The sequence below is a fragment of the Acipenser ruthenus genome, chromosome 32 (assembly GCF_902713425.1).
Source record: "Acipenser ruthenus chromosome 32, fAciRut3.2 maternal haplotype, whole genome shotgun sequence".
NCBI lineage: Eukaryota > Metazoa > Chordata > Actinopteri > Acipenseriformes > Acipenseridae > Acipenser > Acipenser ruthenus.
In genome coordinates, this window is record NC_081220.1 from 1,664,844 (window position 1) to 1,685,494 (window position 20,651).

Below are 20,651 nucleotides of genomic sequence, written 5' to 3' on the forward strand. Positions count from 1 at the left end.
CCATTGCCATACATTCTCTATATGTTTCTACATTGTGGTTGCACAGGGACAAGGGACTCAGTGATGTTAAAAAAAAAAAAAAAACTAGAGCCTACAATTAACCAATATAGAAAGGAAGGTGGGAGAAATGTATTGCCTGTGTGCAGTACCTTACACTTTCCTCTATTAAATGTCATTTGCCATGTGTCTGCCCAGTTCTGAATGCTGTCTAGATCATTTTGAATGACCTTTGCTGCTGCATCCAGGGCGACTTATAGTCGTAAACCAAAATACATTTCAAGAATCACAGTACAAGTATTAATACAATTAAGAGCAAGATAAATACTATGACTTTGGTTCTAGCAAGTACAAGTATGACAAAATACAATTCAATAACGGAGCAGATAACAGTGTCAGTTACAGTTACATCAGGATATAATTAAATACAAAATACTACAGATTAAATAACACTTGACAGATTAGAGTACTCTAAAGTACAGGATTAGATGCAGTAAAATAGGGGGCAGATAAGAGCAAGTAAAGCGCATTTAAGGAAGAGTGATAAGTGTCCAGAGGGAAAAACAGAGGAGTTCTACAGGTGCTGTCTGAAGAGGTGAGTCTTGAGGAGGCGCCGGAATGTGGTCAGGGACTGAGCAGTCCTGACATCTGTAGGAAGGTCATTCCACCACTGCGGAGCAAGGGTGGAGAAGGAGCGGGCTCTGGAGGCAGGGGAGCGTAGCGGAGGTAGAGCTAGTCTTCTAGTGCAGGCGGAGCGGAGAGGTCGAGTGGGGGTGTAGGGAGAGATGAGGGTCTGGAGGTAGCTGGGTGCAGTCTGGTCAAGGCATCTGTAGGCTAGTACAAGAGTCTTGAAATGGATGTGAGCGGTGATCGGGAGCCAGTGGAGTGAGCGGAGCAGTGGAGTAGCGTGGGAGAAGCGAGGCAGAGAGAACACCAGGCGAGCAGCGGAGTTTTAGATGAGCTGGAGCGGACAGGTGGCGGATGCAGGGAGGCCAGCCAGGAGGGAGTTGAAGTTGTCTAGGTGGGAGAGTACCAGGGCCTGGACCAGGAGCTGGGTGGCGTAGTTGGTGAGGAAGGGTTGGATTCTTCATATGTTGCTCAGGAAGAGTTGGCAAGTGAGTGCCTGAGTGGAGATGTGCTGGGAATAAGAGAGGCAGGGGTCCAGGGTGACTCCGAGTTTCTTAGCTGAGGAGGAGGGAGAGAGTGTGGTAGATTCCAGAGGAATGGAGATAGAGAGATCAGAGGAGGAGGAGGAGGGAAAGAAAAGGAGGTCAGATTTAGAGAGAATCTGAGCATCATCAGCATAGAAATGGTATGAGAAACCATAGGATGCGATGAGGGGGCCCAGGGAGCAGGTGTAGAGAGAGAAAAGGAGAGGACCCAAGACTGACCCTTGGGGGACTCCTGTTGTGAGAGGGCGAGGTGTGGAAGTTTCTCCACGTCAGGTTACTTGGTAAGTGCAGTTGGAGAGTTAGGGGAGAACCAGGCCAGAACAGTGCCAGAGATTCCCAGGTCAGCGAGAGAGGATAGTAGAATTGAGTGATCGACAGTGTTAAAGGCAGCAGAGAGGTCGAGGAGAATTAGGACAGAGGACAGAGAGGCTGCTCGGGCTGAGTTTAGTGAGTTGGTGACAGACAGGAGGGCGGTTTCAGTGGAGTGAGCAGAGCGGAAGCCAGATTGGAGAGGGTCGAGCAGAGAGTGGTTGGACAGGAAAGCAGAGAGCTGGCGGTGTACAGCCCGCTCGAGGGTTTTGGAGAGGAAGGGTAGGAGGGAGACAGGATGGTAGCTCTGGAGGGAGGTGGGGTCGAGGGTGTTTTTTGAGGATGGGAGTGATAGAGGCTTGTTTGAAGGCAAGTGAGGAGAGGTGGGAGTGGACCGAAAAGAGTAAGGAGGGTGAGAGGAGAATACCAGTCCCTCCTCCCTGTCCAGTGAGACGCGGGGTATGGGACAGGACGTAGAGAGAGGACAGGGCAGCAGGAATTACAGTGTTATCAGGGGACAGCCAGGTTTCAGTGAGAGCAAGGAAATCGAGAGAGAGGTGGGAGGCAAAGGCAGAGATGAAATCAGCTTTGTTAGCAGAAGAGTGACAGTTCCAGAGTGCACCAGAGAGTGTGCGGGAGGGGGGGAGAGGCAGAGGGATGAGGTTAGAGGGGTTGGAGGAGCAGCAGCGGAGAGAGGGCAGAGGACGAGGACGAGAGGACAGAACAGGGATGTGAGAGACAGTCACAGCAGGACAGGCAAGACAAATAGGCACAGTGGGAGCGGTGGGGTGGAGGGTACAGACCTGACTAGTAGATGGCATCTTCCAGAGCACTGTTAGGTTAGGATCTATTCGAACAGCGTCTCGAGGCAGGCCTCCCCTCGCTGGACTCCCACAGCTAGACTCCCGGCTCTTTTGTTGAGGCTCTTCTGTTTGCTGGCGCTTCGTGCTGGCCGCGGAAATAGCCTTCCTGATTAATATAACAGCTGGGTGGGAAAAGAACAGCTAAACATTGTGGAAACCAATCAAATAGCAAATCAGTTTTGTTGGTATTGGTATTGAGTGCTGACAAGAGTTTGGTATCAGCTGTTGATTTCCATGAAACAATCTTTTATAGTAAAATGAACACATTTATTCCTTTTAAAAATAAGTAAAAGTGAACAGTCAGAAGCGAGATTTGAACTCACGCCTCCATTCAGAGACCAGAACACACAATTCTTTGGAAAAACAGAGTTCTTGAGTCTGGCGCCTTAGACCGCTCGGCCATCCTGACAAGCTGCATTTGCTATAGTAGAAAACCGCATTATTTATTTCAGCACAGACTAGGGTTGTCTATTGTATCAAGGCCCGATTGGGTTTATTACGCACATACCAACTGTTGCTCCATGAATGATGTAATGACAACTGTAAACAAAGAAACGGATTGAAGCCAACCCACAAAAGTAAGATTATTTATTTCAATATCGTTATAGCTATAAACGATGCATGCTTTTTACAATAGTAATTGCTATTTGACAATGACCAATAAGTAATTTTGTTGCAATACTGTATACACTGTGAACATAATCAGACTTTGCTCCGTTGTCTCGAAGAAACATCTTCAATTTGTATTTAAAAAGGACGCCCAACGTGGGGCTCAAACCCACGACCCTGAGATTAAGAGTCTCATGCTCTACCGACTGAGCTAGCCGGGCTGACTGGTGCTCGTTTCTATCACTGTAACCAACTGAGCTATTAATTTGTCATCTTATTTGAGAAAATAGTGAATGACAGAACCAAAGATTCCAAATATAATCCACTGAAATGTAGCTTTATTATCATAATGAAAACAGATTACACATGACCACAGTTCTGTATCAAAATTAAGACGTAAGTATATGGTTTCCATTGTAGCTATTTACACACACTCCCAGGGTGTTATCTAACAAAACGACATATGCTGTGCTGCCATTATTGATTACATAGACTTTCCTGCCCCGTGTTGCTTTCTTCTTAGATGAGATCTCAGGTTCTGCTGAGTTCTGCTCCCTCGATCACGTTCTGCAGCAGCTCGCCTTGCTCATCACTCCCGTATGCTTTGGCGACAAAACAGGTTGGTCTCTGTGGCGCAATCGGTTAGCGCGTTCGGCTGTTAACCGAAAGGTTGGTGGTTCAAGCCCACCCAGGGACGATGTTTTTTGCATTTCTTAATCACATTAGAAAATGGCATTCTGATACTCTGTTATTTCATCCAATTACGCTGAAGAATAAATGTGCTCTGTTTTTTTAGTTCAAAATAATACAAAACAAATACCGTCTTGTTGTTTGCCGAAACCCGGGATCGAACCAGGGACCTTTAGATCTTCAGTCTAACGCTCTCCCAACTGAGCTATTTCGGCTTGACGAGACTGATGTTTCGAGATAGCATTCTTTTTGGCAATCCAGTAAACCTGTAATGAGAAACGTTCAACAGCTCGGCAACAGCATAATAGAATCCGATGCCTTTACAAATGCGTTTCGAAACTCTTAAGTTTTCTCCCAAATGCGGTTCTCAACAAATGGTTTTTTTTGGCTCTGGTCTTGTATCATCACCCTGACTACTGTCCGTAAGAAAGTGGCATTAATAAAAAGTCATTATGCAAAGTTCCCAATGCGCAAATACGCAGCATATTTAAACTTCTTCACAATCTTAAACCATCCCAAATGAATTTAAAATACTGACTGACAGGTTACACACATTTTCACTATCTCATGCAAGGAAGTGTTAATATGACTTTATTACCCAACTGTGTCAATGGAGACTGGTCAACAGTAATTTCGGATTCACTTTAGCTTATTGTGCTGTATCAAATGAAACATAAAAATGAATCGCAATACAATAAATATCTGTTTGATCGCTATATAATCAATATGCTGTATAGGCTAAATTGTATAAATAAATGTCCGGAAAGATTCAAATTCAAACACGTTAAAAAATGAAATAGTGTGTAATAAAAACAAAGGCGGCTTTGACCTCGACTTGATTTGAACACGCAACCTTCGGATCTGGAGTCAGACACGCTACCGTTGCGCCACGAAGTCCAGGTGTCATTCCAGGTGTCATGCCAGCTTGTTATGCAATGCTAGAGTGTACAACAAGCATGCCAAACACGGTAATGCCGACGCTGATACTCGGAAAACACTCGGTATCACCAGGGTCATGGGAAACAGCCGACTCAATACGTGTTCGTAGCCAGCAGGGCTATGAAGTTGTCGGAAGTGTGTTTGATTCTCAGCTTTAAAAGTAAAGAAAACATAAAACAATGCGATTTGCTTTTATAAATTTAATTATTTGAAACGTGGGCATAAACACAGTTGTATTGGCTGGGAATCGTCTCTGGTCAATTACTTGGAAAGCAGCTATGCTGACCAATATATCACCAACGGGGGAAAGCTGGCAGTACCGAGTGACACAGAAGACGGATTCTCTCAGCGCATCTCTGAATGCGCACTGGCACAAAGGGGCTTTTCTCATCTAATGACGTGGCAGAATGCAATAATGTATTGGGTTAATTTGCCTCCAAACGAAACATAAATACATGTGTATGTATTTGACACAAGTTACCCTATGCCTGTGTTTATTTATTTATTTTCTGCACGTATTAATTAATATTGTGTGAATATTTTATTTAGATCGTTTTTTTTTTTCTTTTTCATAATTTTCTGTTTGCTTTGCACTGTGTTTTTTGCTGTGTTGATTATTATTTGTCTATTTTATTTGGTGCACGGGTGAAACGGAGTTCGTAATTAAAGTATTTTTTGTTTTGTTTATCACAAGCACTGTCCACACGGACCTCAGGTCCCGCCCCAAACAATTGCAGGTACCTGTACACACCTGGAATTAGAAGGGCTTTGAGGAATAAAAAGGGTGAGGAACTAAGAGACTGGGAGCATGGAACTAGGAGATACCAGAATAGGAAAGAGAGAGAAGCCGAGGGAAGTAAACGAAAATAAAGAGTACGAGATTAGACAGTGAGCGGCTGGGTTTTTTTTGTGCACGGACAGTGTCAGTTTCGTTTTGTTATTTTTTTTCGTGGACTCACTCTGGGAGGACTGCGGAACTTGGTGATTGAAGACATTTGAAGAGGTACTGACAAGAACCTTTGCGTTCGTGGTTTATGTCAGGATATCAGGATCTCTCCTGAGGCCTTCAGCTGAAGCGCAGCACCCTATGGAGAGGGCTGCCCAAACAGGCGTCTGGACAGGAGCCCTAAGAGGAGGTCTGGACCAGAGAGTGGATGACGTATGGTTAAGTGAACAAATACACATTAAAATGCATCTAACGCTCAAAAATAAAACAATAATTCAAATAAACAAACTGTGCAAAAAAAGGAAAACCAATCCAATTAAAATTCAAAAATCATACGTGATAATACTGAATAAAATAATATTCAGCACATTCGACACCCGTGACATTACCACCACTGCGATCTTGAAAATGTCTGTATGCCACAGAACTTAAGATCTGAAACGGAATGTTTGGCATCTACAAAATGTCTAGCTAGTGGTGGATGAATATATTTTCTCCTTATTGAACTTTTATGCTCGCTCATTAATGCGCAATTGTAACTGTAGTAGTTTTACCATCATATTGCAAATGGCTAGGACAAGAAATCACATTAATGACATGAGCTGAAGCACAATCACTTGTAAGATACTGTACTCTTTTTTTTCGTTGTATGGCTTGTACATTTTCTTAGTTTTAAATGTATTACCACAGGCGGTACAGTTACGATTTGGAAAAAATCCAGTAGATTTGTCCAGTACACCTAGATCTCTCGAACATCTAAACGAGTCAGCCCTTAATAAAGACCGTCCGTGTTCATTTCGGCGTTTATGACATTGTCTATACACAACAGCTCTTATGTAATCCTATTGGTATCGAATCGATCGCAATTAATGTGTTCCATGTTTCCAGTCAGTTTGATAGTTTTAATACTGTATTACATTCTGAATATGAATAGAGCTGAATTATTAATTGTTGATAATACTTAGAATACCAGATACATATTTAGCATTAAAAAGCAATACATGTGATTTATTTAAACAGTCGTTCATTATTTTGTGTATCAGCGGCCACACAAAGCTGAGCGCAGTGCGGTATACTGTAATGATGCTCCAGTCAGTCTGCCCGGACTGCACCTGAACCATCTTAAAAACACGAAGCCTCTAATAAGCTAATTTGTAAAAGTTAGTAAAGAATTGCGCTAATATAACGAAGCTAAATTTGAACTCCTAGCTGGAGCAACGAGAGAGGGCGAGAGGGCGGGGCAGAGAAGGAGGGGGAGACGCTGCTAGGCAACCGGCTCGTGAACATTCCACTCAGCTGAGCAGAGACCGTTAGGATTTAAAAATGTGAACGTTCCGAGCGGCGTTAGGCGCTTCGTTAAATTAACACACCGTTGCTGGCATTTGAATATAACCATATTTTAAATACTCAAATAGGACTGTATTAAAATATATATGTTTTTCAAAGTAATATGTTATTTGGAATATTAAAACAATCAAATAAATAACACATGTTTGGACACAAAAATATTGTTCTTCCTCATAACGTGTTAGAAAATGTAAACAGCAGTTGGAGAATGTCGAAGTCGATCATCCTAGCATGTTAAACGAGGGCATTTCTCCTGTAAGCTGCGTCTAGTAATAGATGGTTTATACTGTTCTCAATGGTCCGCATCCCAGCCTGAGACCACGATCCAGTGGTCGACGGAGATGTTTTTCAAAGTAATATGTTATTTGGAATTTTAAAACAATCAAGTTAAATAACATGTTTGGACACAAAATATTTTTCAGTGACGTTAACAAGTAGTCTGTTTACAACAAAAATGCAATCTGTGTTAGGAACACTATTTTAGTCCGATTTAAAATGAAAATTAAAATGGTATTGAGTGCTGAAATTTATTATTTTTAAAAATAAGTAAAAGTCAACTGTCAGAAGTGGGATTTGAACCCACGCCTCCATTCAGAGACCAGAACACACAATTCTTTAGAAAGACAGAGTCCTTGAGTCTGGCGCCTTAGACCACTCGGCCATTCTGACAAGCTGCGTTTGGTAATGTTGAAAACCGCATTATTTATTTCAGCACACACTAGGGGGTCGTATCAAGGCCCGATTGGGTTTATTACGCACATACCAACTGATGCTCCATGAATGATGTTAAGACAATTGTAAAAAAAAGAAACGGATTGAAGTCAACCCAAAAAAAGTAAGATTATTTATTTCAATATCGTTATAGCTATAAACGATGCATGCATTTTACAATAGCAATTGCTATTTGACAATGACCAATAAGTAATTTTGTTGCAATACTGTATACAATGTGAACAGAATCAGACATTGCTCCGTTGTCTCGAAGAAACATCTTCAATTTGTATTTAAAAAGGACGCCCAACGTGGGGCTCGAACACACGACCCTGAGATTAAGAGTCTCATGCTCTACCGACTGAGCTAGCCGGGCTGACTGGTGCTCGTTTTTTTCACTGTAACCAACTGAGCTATTAATTTGTCATCTTATTTGAGAAAATAGTGAATGACAGAACCAAAGATTCCAAATATAATCCACTGAACTGTAGCTTTCTTATCATAATGAAAACAGATTACACATGACCACAGTTCTGTATCAAAATGAAGTCGTAAGTATATGGTTTCCATTGTAGCTATTTACACACACTGCTCTGTTGTCTCCCAGGGTGTTATCTAACAAAACGACATATGCTGTGCTGCCATAATGGATTACATAGACTTTCCTGCCCCGTGTTGCTTTCATCTTAGATGTGATCTCAGGTTCTGCTAAGTTCTGCTCCCTCCATCACGTTCTGCAGCATCTCGCCTTGCTCATCACTCCCGTATGCTTTGGCGGCTTAACAGGTTGGTCTCTGTGGCGCAATCGGTTAGCGCGTTCGGCTGTTAACCGAAAGGTTGGTGGTTCAAGCCCACCCACGGACGATGCATTTTCCATTTCTTAATCACATTAGATAATGGCACTCTGATACGCTGTTATTTCATCCAATTACGCTGAAGAATAAATGTGCTCTGTTTTTTTAGTTCAAAATAATACAAAACAAAGATCGTCTTGCTGGTTGCCGAAACCCGGGATCGAACCAGGGACCTTTAGATCTTCAGTCTAACGCTCTCCCAACTGAGCTATTTCGGCTTGACAAGACTGATGTTTCGAGATAGCATTCTTTTTGGCAATCCAGTAAACCTGTAATGAGAAACGTTCAACAGCTCGGCAACACCATAATAGAATCCGATGCCTTTACAAATGTGTTTCGAAACTGTTAAGTTTTCTCCCAAATGCGATTCTCAACAAATGTTTTTTTTTTTTTTGTATTCCTTCCAGAGTAAGTCCAAAAGGCAAACACTGGAACTGGCTGCCTGAAAATGCAGCGCTTGAACTGCCTCAACAAACGCTTAGCTCTAAAACTTGTACATTGAAAGTCTATTAACATCTTTAACACAATCATCTGTATTCCAATCCACAGGGTGATCAATAAAGTGACTGCTGGCTTTGTTTATATATTAACAAGATGTTTTCAGGATTCACGCGTATTCTGAGCAAGCACGACAGAATATGGTAGTGAAAGGACAAGCAAATAACAGGTTTATTGGTTCTGGTCTTGTATCATCACCCTGACTACTGTCCGTAAGAAAGTGGCATTAATAAAAACGTCATTATGCAAAGTTCCCAATGCGCAAATACGCAGCATATTTAAACTTCTTCACAATCTTAAACCTTCCCACATGAATTTAAAATACTTACTGACAGGTACGGCCCTTTCCCAATGTAACACTCTGCTTTGTTTGAACACCAACGATGGGTGGGATATTATGTAGTAAACCACAATACTATTGTTCCCACTGTTCACGAGATGAGGCGTTGCCGTGGTAACCATGGTCTGTGAGGCGCCGGTGTGAAAGAGTTGCAGTGCAGCGGTGACGTCGGAACAGTCTTTCTGATGAAAACGCAGAGCAAGCTGAGAATGACGCTGCGCTTTGAACGGCGCTGTAGCTGCGCTGGAGACTGGATGGAGCAGAAAAGACTAACGTTGGAGCTCCTGCAGAAAAATACAAAAGCTGAATGATGAAAAGAATAGAAACAAACACAGACGAAGGGCGGAAGCAGTGCTGGGTATATAAATAGAAAAGAAGGAGAGATTGACATGCAAGCTACCTAACGGGATTGCCCATACCGCTCTGGTCACGCCCTTTTTACCTGACCAAACACAGCAGCGCGAGATAATGGCAGAGACACTGGAACTTGATTGAAACTGAACTGCCCCCCCAGGAAGTCATTTGTTTGTCGCTATATAATCAATATGTTGTGTGGGCTAAATTGTATAAATAAATGTACGGAAACATTCAAATTCAAACACGTTAAAAAAAATGAAATAGAGTGGAATAGAAATAAAGACGGCTTTGACCTCGACGTGATTTGAACACGCAACCTTCTGATCTGGAGTCAGACGCGCTACCGTTGCGCCACGAAGTCCTGGTGTACTGTTTGCTTGTGATGCAATGTTAGAGTGCACAGCGTGACATGAAAGCATGCGATAATGTGTTAATTTACCAACAGAAACATAAATAAAAGTGTATGTATTTATTTGTGAATAAACTATCTTGCTTATACGATGGGACCAGAGACCTTACATCGGCAATCTAATGATAAGCCAACCCCTGAGAGACTTTGTCTTGACCAGGGACTAATATAATCTAAAAACAAACTGCGATGGGAATGTGAATAGAGTCAAATACATTTGTACCATTCTGTAAATTATATATATATATATATACCTCAAGTAACTGTAGTTTTTTTTTAATTCTTTTTTATTTTATAACTGTAGCTTTATTATCATAATGAAAACACATTACACATGACCACAGTTCTGTAACAAAATGACAAAAACAAAGACGTTCCCATACCGGGAGTCGAACCCGGGCCGCCTGGGTGAAAACCAGGAATCCTAACCGCTAGACCATATGGGAATGTAATTATCAAACTCATTTACATGCAACAGTAGCTACACTCTAAAACCATGTGTAAGTTTGGAACATTCATAAACACTTATCTGTAACACTTTTTAAACGCGTCAAGGCGTTTACTTTATAAACATGTTTAGAATATAAACGCGTTAAGGTGTTTAAGTAATAAACACGTGAACATGTTTATTCGCTCTAACACTTTTTAAACACCTGAACACGTTTACAAATCTACAGGTGTTTAAGATCTAAACACGTAAATGCTTTCTTATTTTTACAATACAAAAAGACACAAATTAAACAACTTACTTTTATTTATTGCATATTTCAAAGTTAAGCCAAAAACTTTTTTAAACAAAAAATCTATTGCAATAGTAACAAGTATTTGAATTGTAATAAATATTTACAATTTGAAGAATAAAATCTGTTACACCTATATACATATTGTAGCGTGCATGGTGGAAGGCAGCAATAGGGCTGGTAGGTGACGTAATCACACACAGAGACATGAGCCCGATATACACTCCTTGCAAAGGAGCCGGCTCTTTTGTACAGCGGTATCGGCGCTATGCTTTAGTGCAAGAGGTCCCGGGTTCGCGCCTGCCCTCTGGCTGTGTGTGGATTGCCTCGCCCTGTGTGATGCGCCTGCCTGCGGGAACCGAGATCGCTACAATATATATGATTGTATTTAAAACATCTAAAACATCAAATAGAATACTGTATATGTCCACTCCCTCAAATAAATTATTTAAATAGACAATAAAAACATACTACCTTATCATGAAATTCAGTTTTAACAAATAATTATTTAATTTGTTTACAGATATTTACAATTATGTAAGAATGTTATTGTTGTAATTCACTAATTTAATCGTTGAACCCTTTTGCAAAAAATCTGTATTCATGGGATTTGCATCCAGTAAATGGGTCTCCCAATATATATTGCTGCAGGAATCCAAGCACCTGCGAATAAACTTTGGGGTACTGCAGGTGGAAGGCATAGTACATTCCCAGGAGAACAAGCACAGCATCTAATACAGTTTTTGCTTGGCAAAATATCGCAACAGTATCTCCTACTATTACAGCTTCCTGGAGGGTGTTCTTTGCAACACAAAGAACAAGATGCGGTGGTTCTTCTGGTGTGGTTTTCAAGTACTTGTCAAGTTCACTTGTAGATATATCCTGAAAAATATAACAGAATGAAATGATGACAAAATAATATAAATATATAAAATATAACATTTTTATTGTACTTTGTTAGATACATTTAATTTAATTTTAAATTTACTGTGTCAATTGTTAGCATTATATAAGTCAATATAATTATGCTTGAATGACAGTAAGAGGACATCTTGTTTGAAGCCGAGTCAATGGGTGCCCCCCCACTCCCAAACATTTTGATTAATGTTATTTAGTATAATTACCTCATATACAGTGATGACCGAAACTGACTTTTTCCCCTTTCCTTCATCAAATTTAGTTTTTTCTTCAATGAGCTGAATTACAGGTAGCATTCTGAGATCTCCCTGAAAAGAAAAATGGGGTGGGGGTAATGACCTTTGTATAAGTAATTGCTTTGTACAGTGGCGGGGTGTGAAGGGGGAGAGGGAGGAGGTTTGTTGTTCTTTTTGTTTGTTACCTTCGTGCGTTTCCAGCTGGCAAAGCCACAAGTCATTCACAAGAATACAATGTGTTTTGTGATCGTTTATTTCCTCACCTCTTTCTTGGATCCAATCAGTAACTCAGAGACCGTCCTAACCTGTTCAGCCCTTTTGCACAATGTTTCAAATCATGTACTTCCAAGGACCATTGCAAATTCACCCATTACCTAATAGAAAAACACATGCACAAGTATGAAGTTGAAAAAAAAATAAATAAAATAAAAAATACCTCCAACGCAGGAATGTTGAACTAGAATTTATAAACCCAGGACCTATGCTGTCAGATAACAGTTTTAGAAAATGGTTGACATTACATTAAAAATAAATATTTACTTAAAATGAATAAAAAATAAAGTAAAATAAATGTCACAAAATGAGTTTCTGTATATCATCATCATAATAACTGTACTTGGACTGGATTAAAGCAAATCGCAACCTTTAATCCAACATTCACAACCACAATTTTAATTTTATTTTAGTGATCAGTAATATTGACTGTTTGATGAGACTGTAGAAGGAAAATAATAATGCAGTTAACTGTAAGCAGGTGAATTGTAGTATGCCCTCTATAACTTTACAATAACATGAGTAAATAAACAGATACTTACAAATTGTCCCCATTCAAAACAAGGGTAAACTTCAACAATTGGTTTAATTCTTCCAGCTGGAAGAGTGGTCAGCCACAATCGACGATTGCCAAACGTTTCTTTAAGAAGAATGTCTATGTGATTGTCATCAGGCTTATTTTTGTCAAATTCTTTTCTTAATTCTTCGACATGGCGGTCGTATTCTTCATCGGGCCGTTCTTCACGCCTCTGTATGGTAGGTACCTGGGCTTTCTTTGCCATAATTGGTGCCGAATTGGAGTCAATGGGCAGGTTTTTCCTTTTTAAAGACCACCTCATGTGCCTCATCTTCTGACTGAGGCACTTAGAAAATAAGGACTACAAAAGAACAAGAGGTGAAAACAATAATTGTGAATAAATACATCAAGTTTCAGAAAGAAATGGCAAGCTTCAATTCCCAATGTATTGTTTTGCATACTTGAATTCCATCTTGCCCACGGTTCATTCCCTTCATGCTTAATGCATGGGTATTTGCTATACAGCTTTTTTCCAATGGCCTGTCACTTAGGCTGCGATAATTAGCCAGGTAATAATTAGATGCTTCATCAACCATTTTATGCCATATCCCTCTTGAATTGCCAGCCAGAAGACTTCTATGCACCAGGTCAGAAAATGGAGGCAGAGGGGTTCTATCATCCACTGTTGAACATCCTGTTGAGTATAATAACAAATAATAATACAAAACAAAAAATAATTAAGTCTGAGGCTGACATTCATTGATAAAGAGTGCAATCTTAATAATGTGCAACAAAATTAAACTGATGAGCAACAAGAAAAAAATAAACATAAACAGGTACTTACTCCGATTTGCAAAAGATTCCATGTATGCTGCGGAGTCAAGGGATATGATTTCATTTATTTTTTCAGAATCAGACTTCTGCTCAATTGATGTTATGTTCACTTGTTCTTCTATGGGTATCTGTGGGATCCAGCTCTCTCCTTCCATCAGTATTATTAAAGATTCTGATTGCATCTCCAATAAGATTTTGTCATCATCAATCTCAGTTCCGTCAGTTTCCAGGACCAGTATATGCCCCTTTTTTGGAAGGCCAAGTTTTTGTGAACCTGAAAAGGTTATCAATAATTGATCATTTAAATTTATACATAACAAAATAAGAAATGGCAAGAACAACAGACAGCCATTCAACCTATTTGACTTTTTCATTCTATTTTGAATCTTTTCAGCTGTTGTTAGATCCGTGCTCCATTTTGTGCCACCAGCCAATTCAACTACAGAATAATGAATCATCCCAACACTGCCTTAAAATTTCAGAACAGACTGTAAAATATAAGTGGAATGTAGTTAATTACACCACCCGTCCACCCATTGCAACCATACAGAAAGATTATAAAAGATTATTTGGAATTATAGAAAGTTATATCAGTATCATTTTATCTACTCACCTTTTTCAAGAACTTCTTTGAAGGATGTTCCACTGACCATTTTTTTTTTTTTTGTTTAGGCTGCCGATCCCACACTTTGAAGACACCCACGGTGGGCTTTGAGGTATAAAAAGGGTGAGGAACTAAGAGACTGGGAGCATGGAACTAGGAGATACCGGAATAGGAAAGAGAGAGAAGCCGAGGGAAGTAAACGAAAATAAAGAGGACGAGATTAGACAGCGAGTGGTTGGGTTTTTTTTTTTTTGTGCACGGACAGTGTCAGTTTCGTTTTGTTATTTTTTTTCGTGGACTCACTCTGGGAGGACTGCGGAACTTGGTGATTGAAGACATTTGAAAAGAGGTACTGACAAGAACCTTTGCGTTCGTGGTTTATGTCAGGATATCAGGATCTCTCCTGAGGCCTTCAGCTGAAGCGCAGCACCCTATGGAGAGGGCTGCCCAAACAGGCATCTGGACAGGAGCCCTAGGAGGAGATCTGGACCAGAGAGTGGATGACGTATGGTTAAGTGAACAAATACACATTAAAATGCATCTAACGCTCAAAAATAAAACAATAATTCAAATAAACAAACTGTGCAAAAAAAGGAAAACCAATCCAATTAAAATTCAAAAATCATAAGTGATAATACTGTATAAAATAATAATCAACACATTCGACACCCGTGACATTACCACCACTGCGATCTTGAAAATGTTTGTATGCCACAGAATTTAAGATCTGAAACGGAATTTTTGGCATCTACAAAATGTCTAGCTAGTGGTGGATGAATATGTTTTCTCCTAATTGAACTTTTATGCTCGCTCATTAATGTGCAATTGTAACTGTCTAATAGTTTTACCACCATATTGCAAATGGCTAGGACAAGAAATCACACAAATGACATGAGTTGAAGCACAATCACTTGTAAGATACTGTACTCTTTTTTTTCTTTGTATGGCTTGTGCATTTTCTTAGTTTTAAATGTATTATCACAGGCGGTACACTTACGATTTGGAAAAAATCCAGTAGATCTGTCCAGTACACCTAGATCTCTCGAACATCTAAACGAGTCAGCCCTTAATAAAGACCGTCCGTGTTCATTTCGGCGTTTATGACATTGTCTATACACAACAGCTCTTATGTAATCCTATTGGTATCGAATCGATCGCAATTAATGTGTTCCATGTTTCCAGTCAGTTTGATAGTTTTAATACTGTATTACATTCTGAATATGAATAGAGCTGAATTATTAATTGTAGATAATACTTAGAATACCAGATACATATTTAGCATTAAAAAGCAATACATGTGATTTATTTAATAGTTGTTCATTATTTTGTGTATCAGCCGCCACACAAAGCCGAGCGCAGTGCGGTATACTGTAATGATGCTCCAGTCAGTCTGCCCGGACTGCACCTGAACCATCTTAAAAACACGAAGCTTCTAATAAGCTAATTTGTAAAAGTTAGTAAAGAATTGCGCTAATATAACAAAGCTAAATTTGAACTCCTAGCTGGAGCAACGAGAGAGGGCGAGAGGGCGGGGCAGAGAAGGAGGGGGAGACGCTGCTAGGCAACCGGCTCGTGAACATTCCACTCAGCTGAGCAGAGACCGTTAGAATTTAAAAATGCGAACGTTCCGAGCGGCGTTAGGCGCTTCGTTAAATTAACACACCATTGCTGGCATTTGAATATAACCATATTTTAAATACTCAAATAGGACTGTATTAAAAAAATATATTATGTTTTTCAAAGTAATATGTTATGTGGAATATTAAAACAATCAAATTAAATAACACATGTTTGGACACAAAATATTTTTCTTCCTCATAACGTATTAGAAAATGTAAACAGCAGTTGGAGAATGCCGAAGTCGATCATCCTAGCATGTTAAACGAGGGCATTTCTCCTGTAAGCTGCGTCTAGTAATAGATGGTTTATACTGTTCTAAATGGTCCGCATCCCAGCCTGAGACCACGATCCAGTGGTAGACGGAGATGTTTTTCAAGTAATATGTTATTTGGAATATTAAAACAATCAAGTTAAATAACATGTTTGGACACAAAATATCTTTCAGTGACGTTAACAAGTAGTCTGTTTACAACAAAAATGCAATCTGTGTTAGGAACACTATTCTAGTCGGATTTAAAATGGAAATTAAAATGGTATTGAGTGCTGACAAGAGTTTGGTTTCAGCTGTTGATTTCCTTGAAACAATCTTTTATAGTAAAATGAACACATTTATTCCTTTTAAAAATAAGCCATATTGAACTGTCAGAAGTGGGATTTGAACCCACATCTCCATTCGGAGACCAGAACACACACTTCTTTGGAAAAACAGTCCTTGAGTCTGGCGCCTTAGACCGCTCGGCCATCCTGACAAGTTGCGTTTATTACACCAGAAAACTGCATTATTTATTTCAGCACACACTAGGGTGGTTTTGTATCAAGGCCCGATTGGGTTTATTACGCACATACCAACTGATGCTCCATGAATGATGTAATGACAACTGTAAACAAAGAAACGGATTGAAGCCAACCCAAAAAAGTACGGTTATAGCTATAAACTATGCACGCATTTTACAATAGCAATTGCTATTTGACAATGACAGTTCCTCGCACAAGTTAGAAAAACTTGTTTGAAACTACCGAGAGTCTCTATACAGCTCAAAGAGTTTAGCTGTTTTTACCATGTTGCAGCGGCAAAACTAAATCACTTAGAATTACCATCTGTACCAGTATCAAAAGTCTGAAACTTTCTTACCCCAAATGTGAAAAAAAACGTACATACCTCTTATACACAATGAGATATAAGTCGTCAAACTAAGGTAAAATTATTATTCTCCTTCTTCTTCCTCCTCTTCCGTCTACTTTTTAAGGGTGTGTAGCGACTATTCAAACAGAAAAGCTAAATAACTGGACATCTACCAATCATGTGATTCCACATGTTGGTCAACGTCAAAACATACCAGGGTGTGCAAGCAGTTTGATATCCACACCATTTATATTAAACACATTATTTATGTTTTAAAACAGCACACACCGAAGGAGGGAAAAAAATAATACAGTGGTTGGGACTTGAAACATGACATTCTTGAAGAGCACACGACCTTGAAATGCGTTCATTTTTTAAGCTTACATCCAAGCCTGACCAGCTTTCACTGAAAACCTGAAGGTGCTGCTCGATTCTAGAAATTTTCGATTTCCTGTTTGAAAATTTCTAGTTTCCTGTTTGTTAAGGTAGATACCATAGAATGGAATTGCACACAAGAGTGGTGTGTAGCTTCCTTATCTAAATCTCTGATCTCTGATAAATTTTAGTTCCTTGTTTAAATAAATATAAATAAAGGAATAATTTATTTGTTAGAAATAAATAAATGATTTAAACAAATGCATAGAGGAATAAATACATTTAGAAATAAATATTTTCAAATAAATAAATGTAGAAATGAATACATGTTTATATTATAAATGTATAAATAAATTAATAAATAGCAAGCTAGAAAACTACATGTCATATTAATTGATTTGGTGTCTTATTTGAGAAAATACTGAACGACAGAACCAAAGATAATCCACTGCACGTCACCAGAAACAGCTTTGATGAGACAAAGTCGTATGACACGAACCCTAAGAATGTTATACCAGATTCATTGACGCTTAGAAACAACTGCAGCCTCCCTGCCTTACATGTATTTCAAAATGAATGGTCTCATCCATCTGGAAAGATTGGTTCTGCATTTATACAGTATCAACCTTAATCTGAGTTGAGAGGCACCCAACCTGTGGAGGATTTTAAATGTGAGGTGATGTGAATAGAGTCAAATACATTTGCATCATTCTGTATATATATATATATATATATATATATATATATATATATATATATATATATATATATATATTTCGAGTAACTGTAGCTTTATTATCATAATGAAAACACATTACACATGACCACAGTTCTGTAACAAAATGACAATAACAAGGGAGTTCCCATACCTGGAGTCAAACCCGGGCCGCCTGGGTGAAAACCAGGAATCCTAACCGCTAGACCATATGGGAAGCTGACTACCAAACTTATGGACATGCAACAGTACCTAGTATACAGTACAATGATTGGTAAAAACATTACAAACGTTACAAATTAAAGCAAACTTCAAACCATTTATATTTATTCTCAATTAACACAAACTCTTCAATTGCTAAAAAACATAAAACATCTCCCTTTGTGATTCTCGGAAGGCATACGATGGAGGGCGCACTGCAGTTTTTCAGTCGGGAATATTACAAATTAGCAGACTGTGCTTTTAAATACACATGTAGGGCGGGCGTCTCTGTTACAAATAATTGTCACACTTTGTATTTATCTCCATAACGCGTTGGGACTAAATACGCAGATACATTAAAACTATTTGGAGAATGCGGGCATCGATCCCGCTACTTCTCGCATGCTAAGCAATCTCTCTACCATTTGAGCTAATTCCCCTTGAATTGTGCCAGCGATTCTCATAGGCTACATTGCAAGCTGATACGAGCAATTCAGATTGTCAGATTTTATTAGCAAATATTTCGACTAGAGGTCCCATGTGCAAACGATAACGATCCAGTTCTGGCACGTAATTGTTCCAATATAGTCAAATTGGCCTGTCAGCATTGCACCATTACTGATGAAAAGGTTTGCCAATATTGGTCCAGTATTGACCCATTTCAGACATGTTTACTGGGTACCAACTACCAGCTATTTATTCATTTATTTATTTATTTATTTATTTATAATTTTGGCTTGGAATATCCTCCATAGGCTACAAGCCGTCTAACCTGTTCTTAAGAGCCTGAATATGTAAATGTGCCTGCGTTTGGAACAATGTCTCGCAGGAAGTCTGTCCCTGGACAGTGTGGTTTCAGCACCTGTTACATAGAAGAGCCCCAGCGATAATAAACACATTGAAACCGTTTCAAATAAAAGCTGAATTGACGAGCGTCCCTGCAATGAGGACCCTGTATGGGAGGTGCCGTCCAGCGATTCAACACATGATCCAGAGAAGCGGCTCTGTGTGCTTTCCAAATATCTGTTTACAGAAGAACAGGAACATCTTCCTTCAGATGAACCAGGATTTTTTTCCCTCTGTTGCAACGTCATTCAATTGATTTTCATGTTCCTCTAAAATGTCCTCTCGGTTTGGATTTAATTTATTGAATGCTCTTGTGTTAAGAAAGCGCAGCAGCTGTGAAAGAGCCCGGATAGCTCAGTCGGTAGAGCATCAGACTTTTAATCTGAGGGTCCAGGGTTCAAGTCCATGTTCGGGTGATGTTTATTTCAGGACTATGGATACATATAGCATGACAATAAAACAATGACGTCACTTTTTTAACACGCTGACTTGTTCCTGTGTCAGTCTTGTTCGCAGCTGATTTACAGTCAGCAGTTCTGCAGGCGCACAGCATGCTGGGATGCAGGTCACTGTTTTTTTTAAAGCCCCCTTGCGCGCCACACTGCAGACCTGTGTTTATATTGCCAAATAAATTGCAGGCGAGTTTGGATATTTACTTTTAAATTAGTATACGTTACCATTCAAGTATAAACGGTATGAATGTATTTATCGATTGATCGTTTAACCCATTACATCCCTAGAAGGGACACAGTAGAATTAAAAAAATGACATGTAATTCTTTTGCTAACCAGTAGCTTTTTCTTTCTCGTATATAAAAGCTGCACGTCACATTTTGTAGAAGCTTGTCGTTCCTTGCTAGTGCCGCTCTATAGAACCTCCGGACTTGACCACGTTTGATAGAAACACAGAAACACAATTTTGTTGGCCCGGCCGGCAGTGGAAACGAGGTATAAATCCTAACCACTAGAGCACCGGGGAAACTGATTACTGATGCAAACATCTGGGGTGGAATGAATTATTATTCACTGAGAAAAGAAGCAGGAATCCTGCGGAACATTCTCATTACATGAGCAGTGTGCTGCTGGGCTGTGGAATTACTCTCTCCCTCTTGTGGTCACAGAGTGTAGTGCAGTCTGTGCTGCTGGGCTGTGGAATTACTCTCTCCCTCTTGTGGTCACAGAGTGTAGTGCAGTCTGTGCTGCTGGGCTGTGGAATTACTCTCTCCCTCTTGTGGTCACAGAGTGTAGTGCAGTCTGTGCTGCTGGGCTGTGGAATTGCAACAGAAATCCCTTCCCATGCTGGTGGAATGACATGCTGTAACCTCTATGCTGACACACACTGATGTGAGTCTGCAGGAATAACTGTGGTGTGGGACAGACAGCTTACAGCAACTCTCAGAGAGGAGAGCAAGGGGAGAATCATTGTGTTTAAAATGCTGGCCTGCTAAAGGGACATTTTAACATTCTTTAATATTCACTGGCAGGGGTGGTGTAGTAGGGGAAGCCCTGCACTCAGTGTAAAATGACTGATGACTCCACTCGATAGCAGTTCAAGAAGCTTTATTACAATGCACACAAGGGAAGAGCAGCAGTGAGAGCAACTCACTCT

At 39.8% G+C, this 20,651-nt stretch overlaps 1 protein-coding gene, 1 long non-coding RNA gene and 9 other non-coding genes across 12 annotated transcripts; 1 reads left to right on the forward strand and 10 right to left on the reverse strand.

Moving 5' to 3' along the window:
• Positions 1 to 810: 810 nt before the first annotated feature.
• LOC131703202 (uncharacterized) lies at positions 811 to 3,889 on the reverse strand. The gene is made up of 3 exons (XR_009309719.1): positions 3,771 to 3,889; positions 2,282 to 2,463; positions 811 to 1,182 (listed from the first exon to the last, which is right to left on the reverse strand). It is a non-coding gene; the product is annotated as an uncharacterized LOC131703202 (long non-coding RNA).
• Positions 2,640 to 2,750, reverse strand: trnal-caa (transfer RNA leucine (anticodon CAA)). The gene is made up of 2 exons: positions 2,713 to 2,750; positions 2,640 to 2,685 (listed from the first exon to the last, which is right to left on the reverse strand). It is a non-coding gene; the product is annotated as a tRNA-Leu (tRNA).
• trnak-cuu (transfer RNA lysine (anticodon CUU)) lies at positions 3,099 to 3,171 on the reverse strand. Its single transcript has one exon. It is a non-coding gene; the product is annotated as a tRNA-Lys (tRNA).
• Positions 3,574 to 3,647, forward strand: trnan-guu (transfer RNA asparagine (anticodon GUU)). Its single transcript has one exon. It is a non-coding gene; the product is annotated as a tRNA-Asn (tRNA).
• On the reverse strand, positions 3,783 to 3,855 carry trnaf-gaa (transfer RNA phenylalanine (anticodon GAA)). Its single transcript has one exon. It is a non-coding gene; the product is annotated as a tRNA-Phe (tRNA).
• A 3,541-nt stretch (positions 3,890 to 7,430) lies between the features above and the next one.
• Positions 7,431 to 7,541, reverse strand: trnal-caa (transfer RNA leucine (anticodon CAA)). The gene is made up of 2 exons: positions 7,504 to 7,541; positions 7,431 to 7,476 (listed from the first exon to the last, which is right to left on the reverse strand). It is a non-coding gene; the product is annotated as a tRNA-Leu (tRNA).
• Positions 7,542 to 8,582: 1,041 nt separating this feature from the next.
• trnaf-gaa (transfer RNA phenylalanine (anticodon GAA)) lies at positions 8,583 to 8,655 on the reverse strand. The gene has a single exon. It is a non-coding gene; the product is annotated as a tRNA-Phe (tRNA).
• Positions 8,656 to 9,921: 1,266 nt separating this feature from the next.
• trnaw-cca (transfer RNA tryptophan (anticodon CCA)) lies at positions 9,922 to 9,993 on the reverse strand. Its single transcript has one exon. It is a non-coding gene; the product is annotated as a tRNA-Trp (tRNA).
• Positions 9,994 to 10,415: 422 nt separating this feature from the next.
• On the reverse strand, positions 10,416 to 10,487 carry trnae-uuc (transfer RNA glutamic acid (anticodon UUC)). The gene has a single exon. It is a non-coding gene; the product is annotated as a tRNA-Glu (tRNA).
• Positions 10,488 to 11,911: 1,424 nt separating this feature from the next.
• On the reverse strand, positions 11,912 to 14,146 carry LOC117970366 (uncharacterized). 2 transcript variants are annotated; one of them, XM_059006172.1, is made up of 4 exons: positions 13,570 to 14,146; positions 13,187 to 13,419; positions 12,751 to 13,086; positions 11,912 to 12,309 (listed from the first exon to the last, which is right to left on the reverse strand). In XM_059006172.1, exons 1-4 carry the CDS (start codon positions 14,015 to 14,017, stop codon positions 12,271 to 12,273), a joined length of 1,056 nt encoding a protein of 351 aa, XP_058862155.1. In that variant the 5' UTR covers positions 14,018 to 14,146; the 3' UTR covers positions 11,912 to 12,270. The 2 variants fall into 2 exon arrangements, with proteins under 2 accessions (XP_058862155.1, XP_058862154.1); XM_059006171.1 differs by lacking the exon at positions 11,912 to 12,309 and having other exon boundaries at positions 12,662 to 13,086.
• A 2,277-nt stretch (positions 14,147 to 16,423) lies between these two features.
• On the reverse strand, positions 16,424 to 16,532 carry trnal-caa (transfer RNA leucine (anticodon CAA)). The gene is made up of 2 exons: positions 16,495 to 16,532; positions 16,424 to 16,469 (listed from the first exon to the last, which is right to left on the reverse strand). It is a non-coding gene; the product is annotated as a tRNA-Leu (tRNA).
• Positions 16,533 to 20,651: the final 4,119 nt, after the last annotated feature.

Excerpts from the sequence above, each read along its gene's own strand:
- LOC117970366 (XM_059006171.1), bottom strand. The coding sequence starts at position 14,017 with ATGATTCATTATTCTGTAGTTGAATTGGCTGGTGGCACAAAATGGAGC. Across the intron at positions 13,420-13,569 it reads GGAATCTTTTGCAAATCGGA|GATGTTCAACAGTGGATGAT; the intron begins GTAAGTACCTGT and ends TATACTCAACAG. Across the intron at positions 13,087-13,186 it reads GTGGGCAAGATGGAATTCAA|TCCTTATTTTCTAAGTGCCT; the intron begins GTATGCAAAACA and ends GTTCTTTTGTAG.